This window comes from Pongo abelii, chromosome 11 (genome assembly GCF_028885655.2).
Source record: "Pongo abelii isolate AG06213 chromosome 11, NHGRI_mPonAbe1-v2.0_pri, whole genome shotgun sequence".
NCBI classification, from domain to species: domain Eukaryota; kingdom Metazoa; phylum Chordata; class Mammalia; order Primates; family Hominidae; genus Pongo; species Pongo abelii.
This window is the reverse complement of record NC_071996.2, coordinates 73092003-73107752: the sequence shown is the minus strand read 5'-3', so window position 1 is coordinate 73107752 and position 15750 is coordinate 73092003. Positions and strand designations below refer to the sequence as shown.

Genomic DNA, 15750 nt, shown 5'->3' with positions numbered 1-15750 from the left:
TTGTCTTTTGGATCAGAAACCAGAACTTTAGAGATGTAGATATAAATAGTATAAGGAGAGATACAAAGAAGAAAGAAAGAAAAGGAAGAAGGAAGGGAGGGAGGGAGAGAAGGAGGACAGAAGGGAAGGAAGGAAAGGAGAGGTCTAAAGGAGATTGAAATTTCTTTTTTTTTTTTTTAACTTTTATTTTAGGTCCAAGAATACATGCTCCGGTTTGTTATATCGGTAAACTTGTGTCATAGGGGTTTGTTGTACAGATTATTCCATCACCCAGGTACTAAGCTTAATACCCAATAATCATTTTCTCTGCTCCTCCCCCTCCTCCCGACCTCTACCCTCAAGTAGGTTCCAGTGTCTGTTGTTCTACTCTTTGTGTTCATGTGTGAGAGATTGAGAGTTCTTTAGAAAAAGCAGAGGCACTATCATGCTAAAAATATCATACTAAAAAATTGACTTTTTATAAGAAAGAAGAGAGCTATCAGGTGAAATTAAACAGCAATTTTTTGGGATCTTGAGTACATGATTCAGTTTTAGATGAAGTTTATTCAAACGAAATTAAAATGGGTTTGAAAATGTTCAAGTTTTCCAGAGAGCCCGTGAGCCCAACATTGCTAGTCAACTTTGTAGAGCAACATTGTTGACAGCAAGTATGTTTAGGGATAAATTAATGTAAACATAAAAGTTCACGTCCACAGGTGATCACATTGAAGGCCTTGATGGGGATGATGATGTGACTTCAGTTATACAGAAGAAATGTTAAAAAACTGAAAGTTGGTTCCTATGCCAAACCGTCCATCGTCATCTGATGCATCGGACACAAAAATATTTGCCTTGAGGCTGGGCACAGTGGCTCATGCACGCAATCCCAGCACTTTGGGAGGCTGAGGCAGGTGGATCACTTGAGGTCAAGAGATTGAGACCATCCTGGCCAACATGGTGAAACTCCGTCTCTACTAAAAATACAAAAATTAGCTGGTCATTGTGGTACGCAGCTATAGTCCCAGCTACTCAGGAGGCTGAGGCAGGAGAATCAATTGAACCCAGGAGGCGGAGGTTGCAGTGAGCTGAGATTGCGCCACTGCACTCCAGTCTGGCGACAGAGCGAAACTCCATCTCAAAAAAACAAATAAATAAAGTTTTGCCTTGAAGTGTGGATCACGTGGCAGGCATGGGGTATAAGAAAACCCAAGTCAAACATCCATTCTAACATCATATCTGCTGAAGTCCAGCACGTCCTAGTTCCTAGCAACTGACCCTCAATTTGAGATATTAACCATAGACGGCTACCAGCCAATAAGTGAGCTTCCTAAAGAAAACACAGAAACATCTTCCCAAACTTGGAGTTTATTTTTGAGTTAGGAAGGTAGATGCATCACAGAAAAATGACACAGTGTTAATAGAATCTCCCTTCACTTGTTTAATTAGGATTTTTGACTTTTTGAGAAGCTAGCTCCTTTATCAACTAACTAGGATGCTCAAATCAAACTCAAGGTAAATAGGAAGCATTTCTAGAGAACAAAGTAATTAAATTTAGCTTTGGACCTCACAGAAATAAAAACTCAAGGAGCACATATTCACTTATCCATTCATCAATTATTTCATTTTATGCCAGTTATGGCCAAAGATTCTAAATTCTAGAGTCTGTGAGTGCTACAGAAATAAGCGACAGTTTCAGCCCTAAAGTTTATTATCTCATGTGGGATACAGTAATAAGAGCTAACATTTTTGTCCACTTAACTACATACTAGGTAGTCATCTAAACGTTTCCTACGGTTTATTCTCACAATGGCCACATGAGGTAAGTACCATTATTAGAAACACACTTGCCCAAGGTCATTGAGGTAGTTGGACACAAACCTGGGCCAGAACAGAGGCAGTTCAGCTCCAGGGTCTGTAGCTGAATCGTTTCCTCTACCTAGATGGTGCCCTGCACACAGCAGGCAAGAATCAAACTTGGATGCTGGCAGGCCAAGCCATGAATTATGCAGGCGGGCAAGTAGGGATCTGTAAAAGACAGCTCCTGCTCACTTCCAGCAGTTTGCTGCCAGATACTCAGGTTTTTTAAGAGCTATCAGAAGTCTGAATGACATGAAATCTATTTTTATGTGTTAGAATCTAATTTTAAAAATTTAAAAACATTCAGCCAAACAAAACATGTCTGTAGACTATATTCTACCCAAACACTATGGGTTTACATCTTTTGACCTATAGAATGACAAAACATTTTGTGTACTTTGAAGACCTCCCATATCTTGGTGCCTTATTCCCTGTAATAGTTCTTCCTGCCTCACACCACCCCCATCCTACCCTCTGCCTTCTTCTCACTGGACCTCTCACCTTCCAAGAGTGGCTCTGCATATCCTGCCTCTGGCTATGGCACACTCCGTTTCTCCTGCCTGGGATGCTCTTCTCTTGCCCTTGTCTGCATGTCACGTGAATGAGACCTTGAAGGATGAGTAAAACATCAACAGGTAAAGACAGGACTGGCAAGGGAATTCTATTTAGATGGAATAGTGTGAACAGATATACAGAATATGAAAACAAAAGACATGTTGAAAACCACCAAAGAGTTCCAACTATTTTAAAAGAGGCCTCTGGTCCTTGGAATCTGTTCTTAGAAAGAGACTGCTGGAATTCTTGACATACAGAAATCTTCTAAAAGGACTCTTTGCATAAGAATCACTGATGATTTAGGGTTTGTTGAAATAGTTCAGATAAATATTTATGTACGGCCATAAGCAAGTCCTCAAGGAAAAACATAACTCAAAACAGATTTTTTCCTTGAAGCTTCTTTCAGCTGGTGATAAGGTTTCTGCCTTCAAGAAGGTTTTGAAAATACATGTGACCAATTAATATTTTAAAAATCTAGAAAGTCTAAGAAAGTTCTAGCAATCAACTAAGCTCTGAAAGTTATTATTTGAGGGTATGATAATGTCATGCTGGCAATGTTGGTAAGGGTGACTCCTGAGCCCAAAGTCAATCTCAGATTCACTCCTGAGATAAGAGCCAGGAATACAAGAAAATAAAATTTGTCTCTAAAGTTAAAGCACAGAGTGAGCATTGTTCAAAGTTTCTAAGGTGATGGAAACCTCAATGCTTATTTTAGTCTACAATTCTAGAGCTAAGTCAAAGTCTTGATCCTTCATATGAGTTTAACTTTATAGAAAACTTCTCCGTACTAATATTACTACTATTATTGCTGCTACTTCTATCACCATGACCAACAACAGCTTGCCATAATTCCTTATTGAGTATTCATTACATGTCTAGAACTATGCTAGTTCCTTTGCTTTGATTATCTCCAGTCCTCCCAATTATTCCCTTTTTGCAGTCTAGGATACTGAGGTTCAGAGAGAGGAAGGAACTTGTCCAATGTCTCATAGCTTGTAAGTAATTGAACTAGGATTCAAACCCAGGTCTGTCACCAAAGCTCATCATTTTTCTACCCAAATGAGACAATATATACAGTGTCTACCACATCTTAAGCACTCGATCAGAGAAGGCTACTATTCCCACCACCACTCCCACATCATGCTGCCATTTTCCCTCTGGTTTCATATGGGGTCCTCTAACGTATTAGTGCACTAACTTGACCACACTGGTAGGAAATTTGCTGGAGGATTTGTTCTGTTCAACAGTCTTAGAACTGCCATGTATTTCTGCCGTGACCCCTCACACACAATGTTCGTCAAGATATGTGACAATCTGTACTTCACAGCCCACATGAAAATCTGGCCCACAGTTGGCCCTGCTGACTGGGAGGCTGTTTCTCTGGCTCATCAATTCTGAGGTCAGCCCAATTGGCTCCAAGCCCCAGAGCCGCAAGGATGACACACAGGAGAAATATGCACTCATTTTCCCCTTGTGAGGTGCCAGTTCTCCTCGAGCTGCCTGAGTCACGGAGGTTCCCATCACTCTGAATCTGAATCCTCATTGAAGGGCCCATAACGAAGCAGCTTCACTGGGGGTGTGTTACAAGCCGTCTTGTGAAAACATTTGCACCAGCATTATCAATCTCCTGCCTCTTCATATGGGTTCCTTTTACACAACAACAGGCTAGCTGTGTTAAAGAATGTCACATAAAAGCCTTGTGAGAGCTTTGCCATATGCAGGCCAAATTAAATTAAGGGGCATAATCCTCACCATTGTATTTATCAGCATTAAAATGGGGGACTACCATCATGGGAACAAAGCCCCACAACATAAAAGACTATTTCCATTCTGGCATTCACTGTACACAGTTACAGGCTCACATAGGAAGTGAAGCAGAGAAGCATCACCCCAACCGCTCACTTTTACTTTCAACTTGAGGTTTCCTTCTCTCCAGCCAAGTTAACCCTGTCCCATCATGCACAGATGGGACCACCTTTCCCATGAAAGGCTTTAGGCTTTCTCCCAAGAACTGGGTGCTGGAATTTTCTTCATCAATCACAGGGTGACAGTTATAACAATTAGGGTGTATTTCTCAGTGGGTGGTGATTTAAGATTTAAACAATGACAGGTATAGAGACAATGTGGGTAGAGAGAAAAAGCCTTGGACTAATTATTTGGAGCCTGGAGCCATGAGAGGCAGTAGAATGTACCAGTTAAAAAATGAGTGCTGTGGTCAGAAGGCCCATGTTCAAATCCTGATTCTGTCACTTTACTGATTAAGTAACATTGGCAAGTTACTTGTAATCTCTCAATGTCAGAGATTACAAAATCTGTACCTTTCCCATAAGGTTGAAGAGGATAATGCGTGTAAAACCCTTAGCACAGGCCAGGCGCGGTGGCTGATGCCTATAATCCCAGCACTTTCGGAAGCTGAGGGGGATGGATCGCTAGACGTCAGGAGTTTGAGATCAGCCTGGCCAACATGGTAAAACCCCATCTCCACTAAAAACACGAAAATTAGCCAGGTGTTGTGGCACGCACCTGTAATCCCAGCTACTCGGGAGGCTGAGGCAGGAGAATCACTTGAACCCAGAGGGTGGAGGTTGCAGTGAGCTGAGATCACGCTACTGCACTCCAGCCTGGGCAACAGAGTGAAACTCCATCTCAAAAAACAAAAACAAAACCACTTAGCACAGTGCCCAGGAAGTTCCTAATGAACCAAATGCTAGCAGTTGTTAATATTGTTGGAGACAGAAGATCTGAATTCAAAGCCCAGACCCACCATTTATTCTCTGTGTGACCCTGCATAACCCAGTGATTCCCCGACTAGCTGATGGGAGGCAGGTGTAGGTAGATCTGAAACCAATCCAGCACTGGTCTCTGAGATACTGTTTATGAGCTATTTGCCTTAGCTTTCCTCAGGTTCAGTTTATCTGTAATATAGAGTGAGTAACACCAACCCAGAAGGCTGGTGTGAGAATTACATGAGATAAAATGTGGGGGAAAAAAAAACTGGCATAGCAATAAATGCTACCAATAAATCTGAATGATCTCAACACTTCCCTTCAGTTCTTATTTGCAGCAATATTTCTTGATGTGTATGGATCTTCCTTATGAACTCTTCCCTCTGATTTTGCCTTCCCTTCATCTTTTCCTGGTACCTATCTGCTCCCATTACTGTCTCTCCAGGACTGTTGAGGCAGACCTTGTTTGTTGCTTCCCTCTTCTTCTTTGCCTAATCTCTCAACCTCCTTTGCAGCTCTCCTGCAGAACCACCACTGCAAATTCTGGCCAATCATATGCAAGAAAAGTCTCCTGGATGACTTCTGGGAAAGATTTCCCTCCTAGCAAATGGAGAGAGACTCCTGAGAAGAACCCCCTTTCCATCCACTTCTGTCTTCCTGCTCCAGACATTGCCATGTGAGGAAGTGATGCTTAGTGTTGCTTCGGCCACCTCGTGGCCATAAGTTGGGGCATGACTGACATGCCGAGAACAGCAAAGCAAAGAGATGCAAGGGGCCTGTGTCTTTGCTGACATTCCTGAATGGCTGACCCAGCCCCGGAACTTCTGTCTTTGGACCTTTTGTCTCGAGGGATCCTTGAATCTATGGGTTGAATGTTTGTTACTCCCAATGAGAACATCACCAGTGACACAACCCAGCTCTCTTCTTACTCTGCCCACCCCAAACCCCTCCCTACTCCTACCCCACCCTCTGCCCCAGAACTCCTTCCTATCAGCCCTTGTTGATTCACAGAACACTGAGTTGACAAACATAAGGGGGACAACAGAATCCCAGTCCCTGGATCAGGGATACCCTGGCCCACTGTTTGGTAAGTTATCCGGGATCCTCTTATTGTTGCCACTACCCAAAGACTGACAGGAAAAACACTTCCCTCATAAAAATCTGAGTGCTGAGAAGTGGCTTTGAAAGTTAGCTCAATAAACTTATTGAGTAGCTATTGTGTATATTGGATACAAGAAAGAGTAAGACTCAGTCCTCACTGTTGAGAAGCTAACTTGCTAGCACAAGGTCAACCATAACACCCGGCAAAATATGAAGAGCACCAAAGAGACTGAAACACCAAAGTGTGGTGTGAGGACCCAGTCTGTGAATTGTTACTACTCACAATGACATAAGGGGCTAGTGCCAGAATGCAAATCAATTCATCACCAAGTACATTGTTTGGTTCAGCTGATTTTTTTTTTTTTTAGTAACGAGACTTTCTTAATGAAGAAAGCAGTGAGTTGATTTACATTTGGGCACAAATTCATTATTCTGTTGTGAAAAAGCACTTTGAGTAGTACTGTTACAAAAGGGCTACAGCTCAAGGAGTATTAAAAAGAATTAGGTCTTCATGGAGGAAAGGGATATGACAATGTGTCTTGACCAAAAGGTAAGAGCTGAACAGAAAGGAATGGGCAGAGAGAAGAGAGGAAGGTGCACCGGTAGAACAATAAGAAGTCTGATTCTTGTTGGCCATAAGGTGTATTAGGGACAAGGTGGAGGTGATCCTGGAGGACAAACGGAAGTGAGCTAGAGAGAAGCGTGGAACAGCAGCCTGAGAAGTCGGAACCTCTTTTGGTCTAAAATAGGAAGCCATTAAAGTTCTTTGAACAAGTCAGAATATGCTGTAAGACAATTGATCAGGTGTGAGAAATGAAAGCTGGTCTGTAAAGACAGAAGGAGAAAGAAAAAGAGATAATGGCAGTCCTCGACCAGGAAAGGGTACTTGGAAAATGATTGGAAGTGAGGTTAAGTGAGAGGTAGGGGTCAAGAGTGACTGTGCCAGGTTTGAAGGCCAGGTCACAAGACAGTTTTTATGTCAATCATAGAAGTCGGAAGGGTGAGTGGAGGAGGTGCTTTAGGAGGGGCTTTTCTGTTGAAGTCTTGGTGTGTGAATCAGGAATATACGTCCACTCTGAGTTGGGTGTAGGAGTGTGGAGCTCAGAACAGAGACTTGGGACTCGTGCTCACACAGCTGAGACTTGATACCATAACACACTGGTGAGAGATGGTATCATCCAGGGGAGAAAGAGAGAAAGGAGAGAATCTAAGACTTGGAGAATTGCCTTTATTTTAATGGTGAGTGGAAGAGAAGAAGGATGGAACCAGAGAAAACGAACACTGAGAATACCTCTGAGGAAGCACCTGAAGAAGGCAATACTACAGATACCCTTGGAAGAGGGCTCTTCAAGGAAAGCACACACGGCCCATGGAACTAAATGCTGCAGAGTCTGATGAACATAAAGCTCTAGCAACTGGGAGCTGTGCTTCCCAAGAATAGTTTTAGGGACATTGTAGGGACACAAATCAGAATTCAGGATTGAGGAGAAAGGGGTTGGTTTAGCGAGGAAATGAGGCAGTGTGGACCTGGATAGCAGTTGGAGGAAGTCTGGTGGTAAAAGTAAAAAGAGGGAAGGACAGGCCAAGGGCAGGCTTTTGTTAGGATGGGGGGAGGTATAAGCAAAATGGAAAGTGATAGTAGAATGTAAAAGATGGGAAAGCAGGGGAGGTGCTAACTGATAGTGGTAGGGCCTGGATGGCAGGAACACAGCACAAGGAAGAGGATCTGGGGTCTGTGAGATGGGAGCAAAGGAAGGAAGGACAGCTGAAGATAAGGAGAGATTCTAAGGTGAAGAGAAGGGCAGTGGAAGAGCTCAGAGCACTGTCCTGATGTTCTCAGTAAAGTCAGACATCAGTTGAGGTTAAGGAAGTCAGACTGGGGTTGAAGTCATTTTCCAAACTGGTTCACTGACTTGCCCAAGGTCAGACAGTTGGAAAATGTTAGCTAGGATCAGAAACTAAGTCTTCCACCCAAGCTCAGTGATCTTTCTACCACATTAGAAATTGTAAACTTTGTTATTCTAATATGAGATATTAGGTCTTTTCCTAAAGTGCCCTTAAATGAGCTATTCTGACTTTTTAGGCAAGTAGTCTAAAGTACTTTACTTTAAAAGCAGCCCAATGGCAATTTGAGACCACTGGGGAAGTATAAAGAATTTAATTTATCAAGTCTCAAAAATCTTAAGAGATCTCACAAAATAAAATAATAAAAATAATTAAAATTATTGTTTAAAATTGTAAATTAAGACTTTTTCTTTTCCAGGTGAAAAGATGCAAAGAACTCTCTAATGATCTGCTTCTTTCTTGAAATCTTTGACTAAAACTTTTAATGAAGTTCCCCATAATCAAGGTGGAAGAAAATAAGAGAGGCGAGTTTCATTCTATTAGGCCTTCCCTTTGCCATGGTCCACTCCTTCCTGTAGCTGTGTCCTCCTCCTGGTGACATATGTGATGGGTTCTGGAAACCTTATCTGAGAGAAGACAGATTATAAAGGCTTCCCTGAAGAACAGGCCTAGGAGTTGTTTGTGTCTTTAGCTCTTGGTGTCATGCCTGGCCTGGCTGGACTTAAAGTGTCTTGAGCCTACATTTAGCCAGGGTATCGGGCCCTGCAGCTTGAGCAGCTCAGAGGTCACTGAAAGGCAAGCTCTGCTATACTCCTTTTGAATTATATTTAACTCAAACCTGTGGCTAAACAGGAAATGATACTCCCTTTTTGCTTTAGCTTAAATCTAGGGTTTTTCTAGAAGCTCATCATTTTTCTACCCAAATGAGATAATATATATATCTCCCCCAAATGAGATTTTATATATATATACATATATATATATATATGTTTATATTTTAATATACAGACAGAGTCTAACTATATTTCCTAGGCTGGACTCAAATTCCTGGGCTGAAGTGATACTCCCACCTCAGCCTCCCAATTACCTGGGTCTCCAGGCACACACCACCATGCCTGGCTGTAGGTTTCTCAACTGTGGGACTACTGACATTTGAGGCTGGACAATTCTTTGCTGTGGGGAGGCTTTGTCGTACATTGTAGGAGATTTAGCAGAGTCACAGGCTTCTGCCCATTAGATGCCAACTGCACAACTCTTCCCTCCAAAGTTGTGACAATCAAAAATGTCTCCAGACATTGCTAAATATCCAGGGGGAGGATGTTTAACCTAATGAGGCTAAGTATAGATTTAACCATGAAGAGAACCCAAAAAGTAGGGTTGTGTTCAGGTTGCTCTGTAGAATAAAGACTTTTGGGAGAATCTGATGGAAACACTTTTTTTTTTTTTTCTTTTTTGAGACAGAGTCTTGCTGTGTTGCCCAGACTGAAGTGCAGTGGCACAATCTTGACTCACTGAAACCTCCACCTCCAGGGTTCAAGTGATTCTCCTGCCTCAGCCTCCTGAGTAGCTGGGATTACAGGCACATGCCACCATGGCCGGCTCATTTTTGTATTTTTAGTAGAGGCGGGGTTTTGCCATGTGGGCCATGCTAGTCTCGAACTCCTGTCCTCAGGTGATCCACCCACCTCGGCCCCCTCAAAGTGCTGGGATTACAGGCATGAGCCACCATGCCCAGTCCTGGAAACACTTTTTGGTTCCACTCTCTCCAGTTCACCAAAATACCATAGTGGTAGAAATACTTGTTTCATTATCCATTACCATGGAGCACCTGAGTTTACAACAGGGAACTTTTACAGATAACACTCACCCATTTTTCTCTGTGACAGCAGGAGAGTTGCTTGAAGTCTGTGCATGGCCATTGTTGGATTCTGCTTGTGAATGGCTTCTACGATCTAGAGAGCCCCTGAGAACTGAGAGAAAAGAAAGGAGGGCTAAGCATATGTTCAGAAGTAGGTAGGGTTAGCTTTTGGTGCCCATCTGCACTCTCTGCAGCCCTTCTCTCCCCACCCTTATACCACTCCCTGACTTTCTATAGGTTTTTTTTCTAGGATATGTCATTAAAATTGAGCTGTTCTCGATTCCAGGTCTTGTTCCATGCTTGGTCTCAGTCAGCAAACTGTTTTTATGCTTATAGGAAAACAAGCTACCTCTCTCTGGCAATAGATATAAAGAGTATACAGATTAGAGGCCCCAAGTGATTTGGGTCCTGGTAGAAGCAGTATACAATAGCTGGAACAACACTGTGCTAGACAGAGTCAGCAGATCAACTTCTAGTTCTGGCTAGGCTGCCTGCTGATGTGGATAGGGCAAGGAACAAAATGTGATGATGTGGCTAGGATTAACTGTAAACAGGGAATCGTCCCAGGAGTAACCTATTTCCACATCTTGATTGAGGACAGTTTATTGATGAGTTTCTCAAGAATGAGGGTAACAAATAGAATTCTTTCTTCCAGTGACCATGGCTAATCAATCATGGCCTTCTTTTCCACTGAACTTTAATTCAACCTCAAGTTCCTTCTTAACACTTCGCATCAGTGGTTGTCAAAGTGTGGCCCAACAAGTAGCATCAACATCACCTGGAAACTTACTAGAAATGAACATTCTTGGGCCCAACTTCAGACTTAGTGAATCAGAGACTCTACAGGTAGGGTCTTGCAATCTGTGTTTTTATCAAGCTCTCCAGGTGATCTTGATCCATGTTAAATTTTGAGAGACACTGCTTCCAGATCAGCGAGTCTTACTCCTGGCTGTACATTAGAAACATCCAGGAAGATTTTAAACATGCCTAGGACCAGCCCTAGAGATTCTGACATTGATCTGGGATGGGAGCTGCCATCAATTATTAAAAGCTCCCTAGACAATTTTAATATGTGGCCAGGGCTGAGAACCACTGTTCCAAGTAGTCACTACCAATCAGTTAGGGTTGGAAGGAGACTGCACACCTACTTGTCATCCTTATTTTAGATAACCTAGAACCATCCAAACTGAAATATAACCAACAAAGATAATCTATAAATTCGGGAATTGTGACTTACTGTGGAAGATGCATAAATGGTTGACATTATGATTACAGAATACATGATAGAAATGGAGTGTAGAAAAATAAATAAAAAGTATATAAATCAGTTGTTTCTGTGTTGTCTGTTCTGGAAAGAACATGTGCTGATTTTAAATTGTTAGTTTGGTTCCTTAGCATAAATATTTCTTGTGTGGAATAAGTGCAATTCTTTGAGCTAAGGTAATGGATAAAAAGATTTGTTGTTGTTGTTATTATTATTATTGCTACAAACACCAAAAGGACAAAGAGAAAAATTTAAATGAGACATTAATACATTTTTATTATTACACACACACACACACACACACACACGCACAAAACATTATGGCCAAACAGTGAAACAACAATATTGAAAGAAGGAAAAAGTAGAAATAAAGAAAAATAGCCACAGCCTATTAGAATTTCATTAACTAATTCCCTTCCCTTCCCCCATTGCCTTTTCTCCGTTGATAAAATCCTCTAGTTAGAGCACCGGGCAGGTTTTCCCCCTCTTGGAGATTCTAAACCACTGTTTGGCCCACACTCACTTGCAGTGCTGTGATAAGCAACATAAAAGCAAGAACTGACATAAAAACAAAAAAGGGGAACCCACTTCAGGGGTACAAATATCTTTCTGTTTCCCTGTTAAGAAGGAAAAATCACCACAAATAATTTTTAATCTTGTTCTCTGGCCCAAATCAGCAGCACTAAGAGCTACCACTGATCAAAGGCCAAATGATAGTGCCCTTGTGGAAAGCTAAGATTGCAAGCTTTTGTCTGTACCTATTTTGAAATCCTCAGTTAAAAAACTAATAATAATAAGGAGCAATAGCCATCCAAAGAAGAAAATAGCACAAAGAGATCTGAAAAAAAAAACTGTAAAATCTCTTTTGGTTTGGGACTCTCCTTATGAAGGTGCCATGTCCAAGACCAGAATGAGAGAGGAAGCAACATATTTACCTGGTTCAGCAAATGCCCCCAGCTACCTTGCTGGGGTTTCCATAGAATTTCTGTTCATGTAATTGAAGGGAAAACTTATTCCATGTTTCTTATTAATTTACACTTCAGTCATCAAAATATTGATTTTTAAGAGTTATTTGAAGTATAAAACCAGAAACTTACAGAATATTCTGAATAAAGCTTAGAGGGAATCTGCTCCTCCATCCCCCAGCTTTGCTGAAGAACAGGGAGAAGGATTTGGGTCAAACTAAAGAGATAAATAAGATTATCAAACCATCGAATTCAAGGCAGCATCCAAAATTGTCAAACGGTTTTCAGTATGATCTGGTGACAGTTGGAATCACCTGGCTTCTCGCTGGCAAATGAATTGCTGAACAAGGAAATTGGAGAAATGGAGATATGAAGGAAAAAAAAGACAGAGAAGGTGACTCATTTTAAGTGTATGAATAGGTTGAGTTAAAAAAAAAATTAGACCAGTGACATGGCTGAAAAATAAAATTATGAACTTAAATAGTAGAAATATTCATAAAATGCCGAACTTGGGGAATGTACAGGTGTGACAATAGAAGTTTCCCTAGAGATGGGTCACCTTTCATCAGGGAGGGTTCCTAAGTGTTTCTGGTTTAATGAAGTAAAGCAATACTTGGAGTGGAGTTCTGGAGGAACTGAATCCTTCCAAAATCTGATTGAGCTCTATGAGCCATTCATATTTTTTTTTTTTTTTTTTTTGAGACGGAGTCTCGCTCTGTTACCCAGGCTGTAGTTCAGTGCCGTGATCTCGGCTCACTGCAAGCTCAGCCTCCCAGGTTCACACCATTCTCCTGCCTCAGCCTCCCAAGCAGCTGGGACTACAGGTGCCTGCCACCATGCCCAGCTAATTTTTTGTATTTTTAGTAGAGACAGGGTTTCATTGTGTGTTAGCCAGGGTGGTCTCTATTTCCTGACCTCGTGATCGGCCCATCTCGGCCTCCCAAAGTGCTGGGATTACAGGCGTGAGGTACCTTGCCCAGCTGAGCCATTCATATTTTTCAAGGAGAAAAATTAGTCAAGTGTCAAGTCTTTATCAGACTTTTTTTTTTTTTTTTTTTTGAGATGGAGTTTCGCTCTTGTTGCCCAGACTGGAGTGCAATGACTCGATCTCGGCTCACTGCAACCTCCGCCTCCTAGGTTCAAGCAATTCTCCTGCCTCAGCCTCCCAAGTAGCTGGGATTACAGGCATGCGCCACCACGCCCAGCTAATTTTTTCTACTTTTAGTAGAGACGGGGTTTCTCCATGTTGGTCAGGCTGGTCTCGAACTCCCAACCTCAGGTGATCCACCTGCCTCAGCCTCCTAAAGTGCTGGGATTACAGGCATGAGCCACTGCGCCTGTCTCTATCAGACTGTTTTGAAGTAAGATGGAAAAGCATCTGCCTGTCAGAAAACAAACAAACAAACAAACAAACCAACCCACCAAGAACACCATTAGGAGGTGTTGCAAATGCCTTCGGGGCCATATAGGAAGACATATCAATGTGTGAAGTATCAGGCAAAGAGGATGGGGAATCATGGGGTTTGTGATGAACCAGAGAATTCACACCCCACTTAAAGACATTCAGGTTCAAAGTTTTTTAAAAAGCACTGTGCCTGGCCAAGCATAACACATCTTTGGAGGATCTCCTATTTGTGACTTCCTATACTGGAGGATCTCCTATTTGTGATTTCTAGGGGGAAACAGTGGTCTGCATCCTCAGTCAGTAATAGCCAGACACCTTTCTTTTGAAAATGAAAACTTTCTCATTGTCTCCATCCCCAAGTCTCCTCAAGTTCAAGAAACACTGATGTTCTCCTGGATCCTGCTACTTCTCTTTTTCTCCTACTTCCTAACCTCCTTGCCCCAAGGTAAAGTTCCAGTTCAGTATTTCCTTGAAACAGACTGAGTGAGAGATACTAAAGGAGTCTGAACTACCCAGACCCTCTCTGCCTACACACTGGGCAGTGGCACTTGGGCTGGCAGATAAACTGTAACTGTAAATTCTACCACAAAATCTTCACTTTCCATCAAATGCAGGTGCTGGCATTAAAGACCATACTTCAAAAATCACAGCCTCTCAAGCAGAAGTCCAGGTACCTTCAAAATTCAAAAGGGTGAGACTGCAATATTTTTAAAATGTTTGAAAACCATGATTTAGTCCAATTCTCTCATGTTACCATGACTGGAGCTTAGGGATATTAACTGGTGGAGAACTGAGACCAGAAACCCACGTTTCCACTTCTTGTCCACAGTACTCTTTCCTTCCATGAATGTTCTCAATTAGTCTGAGATCTATATACCAGGTTCTGGATCATAGAAAGATCTTCCCGAGACACTAAACTTTCCTCAGTCTTAAGGTAAATCTGATACAAACATGTCAGAGTCTGCCTCAAGAGGATGGGTTAAGGCGAAGCCATTGGTAAGGAGAGCTGCAACGAGACCAGTGTCCCAGGGAACATGGAAGGAGGTGGAGAGCCAGCTCGAGGAACTGAGCTTATCCCTGTCTATTCTATTCCCTTCTATGAAATCACCTTTCAGAATCCTCTGCAAGATTGGCCTTAAATTTAATCGGCTGTCACCTATAGAAAAAAGAAGGAGTGGTGGACAGAAGGTTCTTATATAAGAGGTGATCACTTCCAGCTTTGGAACCTTCTCTGGAATGCCCTGAATTTAGAACACCCATTCTAAACCTCGAAAGACTCTACCTTTATGGTCAGCAGGCTCGCTGCAGTCTTGAACCTTGGCACTTCCCCTGGTAGCCGCTGCGACGGGGGAATGTGGCCCACTGCTTTGGTTTGAAGTGTCCCCTGTGGAATGAAACAAAAGGACTTTCTCAAAGTTATGCTCCCACACCTAGATGAATTACCAAACTGGGTGATACAAGCTAGCCAGGAAAATCCACACTTTTCTTATGGTTCAAGGCACCAAGGTGACTAATCTCACTTATGGACTTGGTGCTTATTTTTAAGATTTAATACAGTGTAGTTGAGAAAGGGCACAATAGTAGGAAACAGGAGAATTAATAATTGTTCTGGCTAGATTCTCTACTAGCTGGATGACATTGGGTAATTTGGGGAAACTGTGCCACTGATCACATTAGTCAAACAGGGAAACTCAGTGACAAACACAGGTCATCAGTGCACCAGGCTAGGACTCTTGGTTTGATCACTGGATAGCTTTCCTGCTGTCTTTCAGTTGCCACTACCAGGGAAGTAAACAGAAGGGTGAGCTCTCTCCCAGGAAGCTGCTCCTTTTTCTCCTCCACATCTCTGCCTCTTGGAAGTGCCCCTCCCTTCCTATGGTCTTGCAGCCCTGATCATAGATCTTTATTATGCTGTCAGGGAGAAGATGGACTACATACTCTATTCACTTGAGGAATATCACATTGCAGCTTCTCATTGTCTAGTCAGCTTACTTCCTGTTGGATTCCACAACATAATGGCTCTACCAGGGATTTTCCCAGCTGTCACATCTCTTCTTCCATTCTCCATGACCTCAAGGTCACGAGGGGCTGAAGATGTTCCAACATCTTTTACCTCAGATATCTGGAGAAGGCAGGTTCTTTCCACTGGATCTCCTGACTTTAGACAGAAACTACACTGGCAGCAGGAGTCCCCC

The 15750-nt window shown here is 42.3% G+C and overlaps 1 protein-coding gene across 2 annotated transcripts in view; it reads right to left on the bottom strand.

Moving 5' to 3' along the window:
- MYO3B (myosin IIIB) overlaps positions 1 to 15750 on the bottom strand; it is a 460851-nt gene that overhangs the window by 121730 nt on the left and 323371 nt on the right. For both annotated transcript variants that reach the window (XM_063712864.1, XM_063712865.1), the window contains 2 exons: positions 14838 to 14939; positions 9931 to 10033 (listed from right to left, as the gene is read on the bottom strand). In XM_063712864.1, coding sequence (XP_063568934.1) covers positions 9931 to 10033; positions 14838 to 14939 — 205 coding nt within the window. The remainder of the gene's footprint in view (positions 1 to 9930; positions 10034 to 14837; positions 14940 to 15750) is intronic.